A 14,506-nucleotide genomic window follows, 5' to 3' on the forward strand; every position below is an offset into this window, starting at 1 on the left:
CAGTTGTTAGTTGAGGTAATTCATGGAAATTTCATTCGCTAACAATATTAACAGCTGAATCAGACTGATTCATTTGATTGGATATTAATTTACGTTTCGGACCACCTAATATTCTACCAATAATATCTCCCTCTTTAATTCACATTGAAGAGTGTTCGGTTTCGGTCAGTGATAGAGAAGTTTTGGATAGTTTAATAGGAAATATTTTTTGGAACACTCTTTTTCATGAATAGATTTCGAAATCTGTCAACTCATACGAACCTTTTAGTATTGATATTTTAATTCGACTCTTCACTGGTGATTTTGGTGTAATAAAACTTATTTCAAACAGATATATTTGTAATAGTAATCTAGGAAAAGAATATAATGAATGCCAAACGGTATGCAGATTCAATATCTAATTGAATACAATTTGTGAAATTTGTGTACACAAAGTAAATGTGTCAGATATTGTCTAACTACTAGCAGCTCCTGTTGAATCCCCCTCCCCCACTTAATGTCTCTAAGGCACTCAGACCGGCAAATAGTGGTATTTACTCCAAAGTTACTATTTATAATTATATTATTCTACATCTCATTCCGAGCATCTTTAGCTTTCACTTTATTCCAAGCTTTATTTCTGAGCACATAATCAGCCTAGTGTATTTCTTTGAGTGATTCATTTTGCAAGTATGCAATATCGTGTTCTATACAAGCAGCGTCCATTTTATTTATTCGGGGTCTTCTCGTTCAAGTCTGTTTTGGAGCTTCCAAAGATGAAAATGAGATACAGGCGAGAAGAGCGATAAAGAACCCACAATATTGAAAACCGGGGTAAATGTAATTCTACTGGTAATTTATTTTCAGGAATATTTCTGTCAAATGTTCATACCATTCTAGAGATATTTGCGAAACACATATTTGAGATTAATGGAATCGTTTGTGTTTATACATTGGTAATAACGGTTGTTAGCTCTCCACAGAATCTATGCAACTGATTTTTTTCTTATATTTTTCATTCAAAATGGGCTCAAATAATTTTTGAGGTTTCCCTAATGCGTGTTTTGAGACGCATTCGATCAATTGCCAAATTTTCCCAGTATGTTTTCCTCGAGTCATTGTAAGCGAATCATACGAACATATACTGAACTGAATTATTTTGTTCCAGAAAAATATTTTTTTTATTTTGATGTATTTCTGCCCAGAGTGGATATTTCATAAATTTTTTCAACTCCAAATCCGACCTCGGATTAATTCAATTCGAAACCGCGATTCTGAGAAAATATCAATATTTTTTTTTTAAAGACATGTATAGTAACTTTTTTCGAGATCAATTGCCCTAACACCAAACTGATATTTTTGCACTCGACGCACGTTTCGCCAACAAAGTTAGCATCCTCAGGAGAAGAAAATTGATACCTAGTCTAGTCTGGTTAATCCTTATATACTAAAATTTGTTACCTGCGGTTGTATACCAGACTAGACTAGGTATCAATTTTCTTCTCCTGAGGATGCTAACTTTGTTGGCGAAACGCGCGTCGAGTGCAAAAATATCAGTTTGGTGTTAGGGCAATTGATCTCGAAAAAGTTATTCAACTTTCACACCAAAGGTTCCAATCTCATCGTTATTCATCGTTAAGACACGTATACTCAATGGATTGTAAAATAGCATATCTCTAGCATATTCAGTGAAAATTATTTTCTAACTTTTTGTTGTGTCTGAACCCCACAAAAATCGCCGCGATTTACTACTTTAAAAATCTTATTCGAACTTTGATTTTCATTGACAAATATATTAGTCCCAAATATATTAGTCATAGAATATGAACGTGTATCTCTCAATAAAAAAAGTTTCTGTGGAACAACTATAACAAATATTAGAGATAAATAAAAATAAATTCCTCAGCCTTCCTAAAGAAATATTCCAGAACAAAAAAAATATGAAAGCTTATCGTAAAGTAGGTTGTGAATGCCATTTCTGAGTCTTGTCAAAAGTAGCGTGTAAATGGTGGTTTTAGTTCACTAAGCTTTAACGAATCCTTCAAAGATAATCTCAAGGTAGATCGGTATATTTCCAGAAAAATGTTGCTGTTATGACCCTGTGAAATAGTGAAGGCTATATATGTATGTGAATGCACGACCCTGGGAAACGAGTGCATACACGAAATAACCTATAAGAAAAAAATCTACTCGACCTTGGGTATGCTATGAAGAAAACATCAAAAATTCATTATTCATCTCATTGAATCATTAACCTGGTATCACACACCTGATACTTGATAGGTTTCAACAACATTCAAATTGTGTGTGTGACGAATTCACTTTTTCTTTGGAAGTTATTTATGTACGGTGTTCGATTTTCTGAAAAAAAAACATAGATTATATTATAAGAACGATTTCACATTGAATATTTATGGTTAATAAGTGATCGATTTTCAATATTGTCAACAATGAATTTGACTCACCTAAATTATCGTTTCTATCATTCAGGTTTGATGGACCGTAATCTCATATATTTGCTTGTTTGATTTTTTCGTGAGATTTCTAACTCTTCAATCTTATCACTAACACAGAAAATACTGAACGGCGCATGTTCTGGCGCTTATTATGAATTCCAACCAGTGATGAGGAGATGTTGAACAGAAAATCAGATGTACTTGTGCATTTGGTCCTCGTTTTGGTACAATTGCTTTTTCAAATATGTATTTTGGTTTTTAGTTAGGAAGTATAGTTTTTTTCTCAATTTATACCGATATCTTGAAAATGGAAAGGCTCACACTCCTGATCATTTGTTATAGATTATTATTACTAGTTGTTCATCTGAAAAAGTGACTATCCCTTCCGGAGGTAAGTTCCAAAGATTTCCCTATTCATTGACAGAGGTTTTGAAAATATTTCAGAAACCAGGAAACGTATTGGAGGATGACTTGAAACCTAGCCGATCCCGATAAATTTAATTTGATCCATTTAATCCGGCGAGGCCGTATTGAACATGCCGTTAGCGGTACTTTGAATAAAGTCGTTTGAGAATATTTTTGGAATGAACTGGATATACTGAAGTTACCGATTACGATTCAGATCCGTTGAAGGTCCCTTAATGATTTGTGGGAGTTTATGATTTGGAGTGAGAATGTTTTTTTTGTATAAAAACCAAGATTTTAAATATTTTTTCATTACAAGTTACATCAGAAGATACATTTCATATTTGATATAAATTAATATTTTGTGTCTGTTTATTAATATTTGTGTTGCTACGGATTTGATATTGAAGTAATTGTAAATGTTTGAGGATAACTCATATTTTTTCTACAAATATTATGTTATATACAACGTAATGTATAAACTATAAACCTATAACCTTCCACAAAGTTCTCAGGATTATACTGGTGCCACGACCCACTCATTGGTGATATTCGATATTTCCGATTGAAAGCATTGAGTATAACTTCAATCTCTACATAAATAGTGAAAATATGATATAGTAATATGAAATATATATCAACAATTTCGTATATTCTCAGAGCTCTTCCTTCTCTTACAAATATGTGGATGCACTGCGCAGCCGATCTGATTTTTTTTTGTTTTATTTATCAAAATCAAACATCTACATGTTAATCTTGTCATAATTCGATTTGAACAGAATTATCGAGTGTTTCATTTATTGATATCAAACATTCAATCTTATTATATTCAATTTTGAATAGAGTCATCAAGGGCATTGAAACACAAAACAGCATCGTGAAGGATGAGTGTGAATGAATTGGTGTGTGCTAGAAACTTGACTTTGCGCGTATCAAACTCTATTTTGATGTCGACAGTGGATAGCATGTTACTGTAGAAGCTGCCAATATTCATCATAGGTTCACTCATAGCTTCATTATAGTAGTTACGTTGGAAGTTTTTATATGCATAGTAGGTTTATGATTCTAAATTTTTAGCGAAATGCAGATTCCAACGCCCACATGGGTATATTTCAGAGCTTAGATATAGACGAACATTCATGTATGAATTTTGTTACATCCTTTGAGATACTCGTGGATTGGTCGGTGTTTCTGAAGCCGTTAATGATGTATCGTTGTCATTCCATACTTTTGTTTTTCTACTTCATCTAATTTCAAATTGATTCCATGAAAACTCAATATATGATCAGTCAAGAGTTCGTCCTTCATACCACTTTGAAGAACTGAGAGTATGATGTAATTTCACACACTCTCACATTGGCATTACACAAAGCTTTAGCCAACACAACACTTTTCTTCAATTCGATGAATTTGGGTAACTTAATATAACAAGACCCTCCAAGGAAGCTATACTTACTGACACTCACCTCTATATATATAATTTTCTCGATGGTCCAACCGGAAAATATATTTTCTCTTCACATTTAATCAGCAATGTTGTGAATATATCACATACTTGAATATCGATTCTGAAATTCAATTGCTTGGGCAGTTGTACTACAACATAAGTTTGGAGAGATTAATATTCGAACACCTCTATGTTAACTCTCACACATTTATGGATCACTAACACTTCGAGTAGTTTCAATATTTTCTACTTCAATTCAATACAGAATATGGGATAATCTATATTGTGGTTTTGACTATTCACCTTGTAGCTCACAATTTTACACTTGAATGTTGTGCGTATAATTTCAACACCGTTTCCATACTGCACACATTCATTTGTCCTATGCTACAAAGCTCTTCCGTGTACATTCATCTGCTCTCTTGCAATAGTCAGATTGCAGCAAGAACATATCTGCATTGCTGGAGATGTTGGAAGGTTCAATTTCTGCCCCTTCGATGTTGATTTGTCCTTCATCATTCGCGAAAGTACAGGAATCTCACTGTTGACGACGCAGGTTGTCACTTCGGGTGAAATGTTTTCTACATTCACTACACGTATACATTTTCTATATAATACCAGACGATTATGAGAAGAATTTGAAATAACAAACTTTTACACCACACTCCTTACAAGAGCACAACCCCCTCTACTCAAATCCAAGGTGAAGCTACGAAGGTTCATTCAAGGTTAGCAATCAAGGTCATATGATGTGACCCAAGCTCAAGGTCATATATCAAGGGCAAAGCCAATCGTCATTCATACATGACGTGCACATCGCTCAAGGTAGGGTAACGTTATTTGAGGTCAAGGTCGAGTTGTGAATGGAAGTTCAGACCCGTCATTAGCATCCTACTCAATACTCGTATTATTGGACAAAGCTGCTGTCATTACGATTTCATAGTATTTTTATTTGGTGTAGTAGAGTTGAGTCGAGAGGAGCTATACAAACTCAGGAAGAAAACCCTCAATATAACACACCTACAAAAGAATTTGGTTTTATATATTTTCTTCAGTTTGGATAACAATTTGAATTCAATTCTAGAATATGTGTAACGACATCAAGAATTCGGATCCTCTCCATTCAACATTCAAGACCATCTGTAAACATCAGGGTTTGGAGCATTTGTTTTTACAGTGAATACTGGATCAGCTTTTGATAATGGCTGATTTTCGAAACTGAACCAGGTGACCAGAACTTTGATTCCAAGTTGGAATAGTTCAATTGAAAAATAATATTATAAAAGCTTCAGAGCTGCTTTCGCCTCTACATAAGAATGAATATTGAATCTCAGGTTTCAGCTATTCTAAAGTGGACAAGTTGACGTGATATTTCCAAGGAATTTCGTATTTCTGATAAAAAATAGTGCTTTCTGCAAAGTGATATACATTTTGTCACTTTCTTTGATATATAAATGTACATCTCAAACCATAAAGTTTCATTCTCAATAAACTCATTTAGCTCATACCTAAATATTTTTTAAATTTCAGGGTCATCGAGGTTCATCTCCTCAAATCCGAACTTTCGCACCTGATGGAAAGACCACTGTCCATCATCATCACGAGGCTTCGCATACATCCAGCTATCCTTTACGAACTTCTAGCAGGTCACCGTCACCCCTAAGAACGGCTTCTCTGGATATACGCTGTTCTTCTCCAGGAGCAGCAATCGCTTTGTCAGAATTACGGACATCATCACCGTCACAATCTAGTCTGGCATCTCTTACTGGTTTGTAAACTGTTGGCTAAAACTAGACACTTTTCCTACAGCAATCAAAAAACTTAATTTTATAGCTTTTGGATATTTTTACTGATAATGTGAAATGTATATGTATAATCGTTACTGATTCTCTCATAAGCTTAATTTGAAAGTATATCGTCTATCTTCCAGATCTTATGATGTTAAGAGGTTATTTTTAGTTACTCTCTTTTTCATTCGATAAGGAAGTTGATCTGAGTACTCCTACCATCGTGGGGGATGCTCTTCACAGCTTGGTTCCTGGGGTCGTGAGAGTGCATTATTCTTTGGACGTCTTTTTATCCATTCATGTTTTTGTATTTCATGTAATAATCAGAAAAAGTTGGTTTTAGAAAGAACTAAACTTTTTTTTCGTATTATATTTTTTATGATATCAAACCTCGCAATACACATCATACAAAACAAATATAACTTTTTCCCATCAGAGAACATAAAACTCATAAAACAAGTCAATAAAGGAAACCGTATGGACATCTGGAAAAACTTAAACATTCATAAATTTCACAGTCATAATTCACTTATCGAGAAACAAATACAAATCAAAACACAAGATCTAACATTCATTATACTACACAAAACAATACACATTTCTAGAAACAGTGAACCTAGAGAAAATCCAACACAAAGGATATTACCTGATGTAACCCAAATACAGGCAAATTTACCTACAGTACCTGCAGTACCTGCACTAAGGCGTTCTGACCGCACAAAGGATATTACCTGATGTAACCCAAATACAGGCAAATTTACCTACAGTACCTGCAGTACCTGCACTAAGACGTTCTGACCGCATAAAAGAACAAGCAAGAGGATGAAACGTTCAGTTTGAGTAGAGCCTTGAAGATGACAGCACCCCCAGCTATCGAAAGCGCTCGCATATAATAAATAGAAGTTATAAAGCTTCAAATCCTTTTTGTGACATACGTTAATATAATTTCTGATTCATTCTGATATATGAATAAAATTCCCGATACATTTCTGATAACTTACTCGTAATGATTTTAATTCGATTCATGCTAGTATGCTAGTGCTCATTACTGTCAATACCTGAATATGAGATATCGTTGGTATGCTGCCTTAGAATTTTGGGAATAGGAGCGCAAGAAAATTTATGAACTGTTCCCCCACTCTCAAGTATTTGCAAATGCAATAAGTCTGATGCAGTTTCTTTCTTTCATGAAACTAAGGCGATATTCGTATTTGGTTGGTTGCTACTCTAGAACGATTTTCGGGTATTCGTTGACTATTTGTGAATTCGTAATTTTCGATGGTCGTCTATAATGCATGCAAAGTGCGTAAATGAAGAGTATCTACCCAACCAGCCAAATAACAGCAGGTTTCAATCAACAAAAGGCATCGTTGTAAAGCGACAGCAGCTTCAGCTACAATGATTACAAATATCCGTTGCATTTCAATCAGGATCGATAAATAGTCAAGTATGCGAAACAAACGATAAAAGGAACTGGATTATACTTAATTTCAGAGTCATCACAAAATAATATGAACCACCATTGATGTACGCTTATATAGAGCAAGTGAAAAGGGGTGATGCACGACAATTTTCCTTTAAGCTAAGGGGCTTCCAAAATAATTTAATTTTTTTTTCAAAAATAATGTATATGTATTCAGGTCGTTTTTTATCATGTAGTAACATTGCTATATTATAAACCATAACATATATTCAGACAATTGAATAAAAAAAAGGTAACTATCATGGGAAACAGTGCAATGGTCAAAGGAAATTTACGGGGACTCGTGTTATACAAGCGTGACTAAAAATTTTGTTATAGGTTTCAATAATAGAATTGTTATTTCAAAAAATATATGAGTCAATGTCAATGTCACTGTCAACATCTTTTGTGATTCCTGTTGCAGATCATTTAAGAATTTTTTTGGTTTGAAAATACATAAGGGAAAAATTAATAAAAATTCAAGAAATAATACCAATATTCCTGTTAACGAAACCGTCTATGTCTCTAAAGAACGAAAATGCTCGCATACCTTTCCACAAGAGTATGGCTACTTTGAAACGTAATTCTATCATTTCTATGAGGATACCGAAAGCTGCCAGATTTCTTTCTGCTTCTGTCCTCTCGAATATCATCGATGAATGTATCAAATACAATTCCACCGAATCCTGGGAGAAACTTCTTTCATTTGGTTACAAAAACTTCAGAATTCCATATGATAATGGCAAACGCAAAATATCTCTAGCAAGTATTATAAAAAAAAACTTGAATCAAACAACATTGGAACCTGCTGAAATAAAATTTATCAAGAAATCTAAAAATCCGGAGGCTATCCTAATCAAGATGGTGATCAATAAAGTATCAGATGGAGATCTTTCAGGAGCTGTGAAAATTTTATGTTCTGATGACAAACTGGCAAATTTTAGCACGGAAACCTTTCGTGAACTCTAGTCCAAGCATCCTCAGTCAAAAACTCAAATTTGTTACCAAACTAACTCCTTTTCAACTAGTCCTTTAGTAGTGAATGAGAATGAAGTTCGTCAAGCAATTATGTCTTTTCGTACTAGTTCCTCTGGAGGTTTGGATTCTTTGAGGCCATCTCATCTGCAGGAATTAATAAGTTATAGTACTGGTTCTGCAGTATCGAAGATTTTATCATCGCTAACAGCCCTTTGTAATGTTTTGCTATCAGATACTGTGAACGAAAAAATTTGTCCCATTTTATTTGGTGCTTCATTATGTGCTTTGAAAAAGAAAGATGGTGAAATTAGACCAATTGCCGTCGGCAATGTGTTTCGCCGTTTAGTTGCAAAACTGGCTTCATTCAAGCTGAAGGAAAAACTAGAAAATATTTTTCGTCCATTTCAATATGGTTTTGGATCTCCAAGTAGTTGTGAAGCCGTATACCATGCTGCCCGAAGATATATTAATGAACACGAGTCCAAGGATGGAAAAGTTTTTCAAAAATTGGATTATAAGAATGCTTTCAATATGCTGAATCGATACTTCATCTTGAAATCGGTTCAAAATAGTGTTCAAGAGTTATATCTTTTTGTATTTCAATGCTACTACCAGCCTTCAATACTGACATTTGATCAAAACACAATATCATCAGAGCGTGGAGTACAGCAAGAGGATCCATTAGCACCTGCTCTCTTTTGCCTGTCTATAGAAAATATCATCAAAAATTTAAAAACAGAGTTCAATGCTTGGTATCTCCTCTGGGAGGAGACTATAAGGAAGTTCTCAATGCCCTTTCGTCTGTTATTAAAAAGTCAAAGGAAATTGGGATTGAACTAAACTTCCATAAATGTGAACTTCATTTTCTAAGTGAACCTGATTTGAATATTTCGAGAAAATTCAATGACGTTGCTCCTGGAATCGAAATAATTGACAGGAATAGTTCAATTCTTCTTGGTTCCCCTCTCACAGAAGAATCATTCATCACTTTTTTTGAGGAAAAATTATATAATTTCAGAATTATGTCTTCTCGTGTTCATGCTCCTCCAAGACATGTAGCTTTCCATCTTCTCAGAAACTGTTTGACTATTCCAAAGCTCCTCCATCTCATGAGATATTTTCCAACCTGCCATCACCAAACTTATCTGATCAAGTTCGATGAAGAAATTCGTAACATTCTTCGACTTTTATTGAATGATCAATTGGAGAGCAATGCATGGCATTAGGATACTCTTTCTGTATCTTATGGAGGTTTAGGCATTCGTACAATCACTGATCTTTCACTACCTACCTTCCTCTCTTCGAGTTATAGTGTGATCAATATGATAGATTCAATTTTACCACCCTCCTTTCCATCGGATAACAATTTGAGCGAGGCCGAACAACTATGGAATTCACGAACTAATCTAGAAGTACCAAGAACCAGAAAAAATCTTCAACAAACATGGAATATTCCTCTTGTAAAAAGTGCCTTGAATAATCTGTTAGGCTTGGCTAAATCTCCTATAGATAAGACACGTATAAAAGCAGTGTCGTCAAAACATGCAGTCGCTTGGTTGAATGCCTTACCAGTTTCATCCCTTGGTACATTATCAGACAATGAATCTTTTAGAGTTGATGTAGGCCTTCAACTAGGTTCCAATATTTCTGTTCAACACAAATGCAAGTGTGGAGTGGAAGTAGACACCCGAGGATATCATGGATTGAGTTGTAGATATAGCGCCGGGCGCTTTTCCCGTCATCAAGCTGTAAATGATGTCATCAAACGTGCCTTAGGTTTGGCAAATATACCTTCCATCTTAGAACCCCCAGGCACTTGCAGCGATGATGGGAAACGACCAGATGGCATGACTCTCATTGCTTGGCGGAAAGGAAAACCGGTCGCCTGGGATTTTACATGCGTCAATACTTTGGCTCCTTGTCACGTTCTTTCGACTTCTGTATTCAGCGGTACAACAGCTTCATCAGCGGAATTTCCAAAAACACGGAAATACAATTATTTGGGAGATAATTTCATTTTTTATGCAATAGGAATCGAAACATTTGGTACCTTAGGCCCCCAGGCATTGGAGTTCATTCGTGAAATCGGCATTAGGATATCCAAAGAGACGAATGACCCAAGAGCTACCTCTTTCTTAATTCAAAAAATTAGCATTCTGATTTAAAGAGGAAATGCAGCTTCATGTTTAGGGACAATTCCTCAATCAAAAACCCTAAGTGAATTACCAATGTTTCCCATGAACAAAATATATCGGCATGTACAGACAGTGCAAGAACTGGAGTTGTGCAGTTTGGTGGAAGGCTCGCAGCAAAACGGTCAAGCTTTGACAGAAAAGGAACTCTAAATGAGGCTGAGTTTGGTCCTCTGGCTGAGCCCTCACAGTCTCCATAAGAACTAATATCTTATTCAGTTTTGAGAAGTTTTGAAGTGGTGAATCATCGTATCCGTGTTTACTCAGAAGAAGATAGTAGTGGCAAAGGTAGTTGGAACAATAGATCGGTGATACATTCTTCAGTCAAAACTCTTGGGTTCAATGGGTTGAACAATCTTGGAAACACCTGTTTCATGAACAGTATAATCCAGTGTTTATCAAACACGGGATGGTTGCTGGAACACCTAAAAAAGGATACATACATGGAAGATATCAATATTAGTATTTCTAGTATGAAAGGTGTTTTAATCAAAGCGTTCGCAGAAGTTATCAAGGAATTGTGGTCAGAAGATTCATCTGATAGAGTATTTAACACAGTCTACTTCAAAAATCAGATTCAAAGATTTGCCCCTCGATTCATGGATTCTGCCCATCAAGACGCCCAAGAATTCCTTCGATATCTTTCAGAAGGTTCACATGAGGACCTCAACAGAATTACTGAGAAACCTGAATCGATCTTAACTCAGATTGACGAAAAATTGAGCGATAACGGAAAAGCACAAGAGTCCTAGCAGAAATATTTGAATATGAACAACTCCAAGATTGTAGACTATTTCGTTGGTCAATTAAAATCCACTATGAAGTGCACACACTGTGGACACTCATCAGCAACCTTTGATCCTTTCTAGGATTTGTCTCTTCCCATACCACAAATAACTGGCCAATTGAGTTTGTCACATTGCTTAGATTTTTTCACAAGAGAGAAAACTCTGGATGAAGATGAAAGTCCTTATCAATCTATAAGTTTCCCCATATTTTAGTAATTCATTTGAAAATATTCTCTCCAACGGAAAGATTCACAGGCAAATCGAATGTTTCCATTGACATTTCTTCAGATGGATTAGATATGAGCAGTTATGCAGAAGACAATGTGACTCCTTGTCGTTTTAATCTATATGCACTTTCAAATCACAGTGGGACTACTTACAACGGACATTACTCAGCATATTGCAGACACCATATAGTAGTGGCACGTGGCATGAATACAACGATTCACACTTGTTCCCAATTTCGCCAAAATCACTTGTGGGCGATGAGGCATATGTCCTCTTTTATGAACAGGAGGAAACGAAGCAGCACCTTTGATGTGATTTTTTTTCTTCTTTCCTTTTTTTATAATCTTAGTTCTTTGAATTGATTTGTATTTCTTGATTGTTCCAAATTTCATAATTTATTGTAATATTCAATATTACATGTATTGAAAAGGAAAGGTTAATTGTAAAAAAACAAATCTACTAGCTGAACAATTCGCGTCCCACTTCACAGTCGATTTTCTGGGAATGGCATCACCCACTATTTCCATACTAAAATCCACAATTCCGGAAATTACTTTTCGACATCGTCTAGTCAGGCGAATTTTCAAACAGCTCAATATTAACAAGACGTACTTGTACAAAAGTGCGCAAATGAAATCGCATTAGTATTTTACGAACTTTTCAACTTGTCTTACGAGGAAGGGGTTTTTCCTTCTTGTTGGAAGATTCCTCGTGTTCAGCCTATTCCCAAAAAAGGGCAAGAAAAATTTTCCAAATAACTATAGACCAGTCGCTTTGCTATCAGTGATGTCAAAAATCATCCGATATCCACGATATCCTTAAATATCTGGAAGGCTTTAACATCTTGAGCGATCATCAATATGGCTTTCTGAAACGAATATCAACAGGCGACCTCCTATCGTATGTCACCTATATTTGGAATAACGCAATCGAGAGCTGTTGCGTTTAATATTTCCAACGCCTTTGACCGTGTGTGGCATGAGTGTTTGCTGGCCAAACTTCGATGATATGGCTTTTCGGATCATTTTTGTGTATGGCTCTCCGGTTTCCTAAAAAAACGTTCCCTGCAAGTGGCTGTCGATGGATATCCCTCGAATACCTTCACCATCAATGCTGTTGTTCCCCAGAGATCCATATTGTCTCCAACTTGCTTTTTACTGGGTATCAACGACTAATTGTTGGAGAAAATGAAAATTTCAATACATTGATTTGCTGACGACAGCACACTGGTCTCGTCATTCTATTTTGAGTCGAGCACTTCGGCTACGGATGCACATCTACACAGGCAGCAGGAGGATTGAGGTGAAACCAACCAGATCCAATTCAATGACACAAAAACCCAGGCATCGGTTTAACACCAAACCGTTATTTTCAACACCTTGACACCAAGTGATATCTTCAAGAAGAAGATTGAAGTTTAATCTTCCTCTTGAAGATGATCACTTGGTGATTGAACATCGTGTGTTGAAAGTAACGATTTTGTGTTGGGATAGAACTTCAGTAATATTCATTACTACACCATTTCCAAGGATAAAGTTTTCAAAATAACCAAATGCAATCATCAGATACCTTGTAAAACTGTTAACCTATATAAACAATTTTACACTCCATTGAAAAGTAGTTATCAATTCAGATCAATATCCGATGGTGAAGAAATAACTTGTGAAACTTTTGTTGAGAAAAGTATTGTCACATTAATGTATCTGATTTTTTATTATATTGATTCAGTTAGGTCAGAGGTTTCTATAAGCAAACACTACATATTCAATTCCTTCACAGGCGGATCGACAAGTTCCTGCAACTCTCCAGTACCGGCCTCACCAAGAACAGGCCTAGGAAGGTGTCTCTCGCCTCTATTCATACACAGAACCGTGGTTCCTGAAGCGTCGTCCACAACTGCTCCTCCAGCTAGTCCTTTGGGTGCTATTCAGCCAGACTTGTACTTGCGGAAAGACGGCCCTCTGTTCATTGGCAGTTCGAACAAATCCAATACCAGCATGGGAAGATTACATTTCAGACTGTCTTACGATTTCGACAGGAGTGACCTAGTTATACATCTTATCGAAGGTAAGAAATGCGAGTTTGCTACAAAATGAAAGTGTAATTTTTATTGAATTTTCAGTAATTTCAAAATATTTAAGATCGAACAATGAAATAAAAGTATATTTTTACTCATTCATAGCAAATCCATCTGACGGTACAGTTTTTAGATATTTTGTAAATGAATATGCATAATAAAGTGTCTCGTTGAATGTTAGACGTTCGGATGTTGAGTCTAAGGAATAAAAGATTCCAAACCTAAGAGAAGATTAATAAGTGGATCAAAAAGCCTTTCGTTTCATTTGAAAATTTATATTCAAAAATATAAATTAGTATTCTCTCATAATCTCAGAAAACAATCAAAGCATTTCAGTTCTCATAGAGAGAAAAATTATGTTTACTCAATTTTTATCATTATTGGAGAACAAACATGTTCATATAATTAAGATTGCACCTCCTCAAGGTAAGTCGTTCAATTCATCACTCTCAGTTATATTTTACATGTTTGATCTCTAATATATAAACACTGTAGCTGTTGAAATTATATGTGGCGATCTTTCAGAAATGTTTACCTTAATTTATACACATATTTTCATTATTCAAAATATTTATTGCAAATAACAAAAATGATAATCAACAAAGAAAGGTTTTAGCTTTCTACTTCTTCATCCTTATACAGTAAAAGGTGAAAATCTTCCGAAGAAAGGAAGAAAGTAAATTATTTCAAAATAAACTCTTTACAAA

At 35.3% G+C, this 14,506-nt stretch overlaps 1 protein-coding gene across 1 annotated transcript in view; it reads left to right on the plus strand.

Annotated features, from left to right (window-relative positions):
* Positions 1 to 14,506, plus strand: part of Ubr1 (Ubr1 ubiquitin ligase) — a 185,222-nt gene that overhangs the window by 28,516 nt on the left and 142,200 nt on the right. Inside the window, exons 3-4 of the mRNA XM_074185230.1 lie at positions 5,818 to 6,055; positions 13,502 to 13,789. Coding sequence (XP_074041331.1) covers positions 5,818 to 6,055; positions 13,502 to 13,789 — 526 coding nt within the window. The remainder of the gene's footprint in view (positions 1 to 5,817; positions 6,056 to 13,501; positions 13,790 to 14,506) is intronic.

This window comes from Leptinotarsa decemlineata, unplaced genomic scaffold (genome assembly GCF_025532065.1).
Source record: "Leptinotarsa decemlineata unplaced genomic scaffold, Ldec_3_MD MMD2_tig00026369_RagTag_RagTag, whole genome shotgun sequence".
In the NCBI taxonomy this organism is placed as follows: Eukaryota; Metazoa; Arthropoda; class Insecta; order Coleoptera; family Chrysomelidae; genus Leptinotarsa; species Leptinotarsa decemlineata.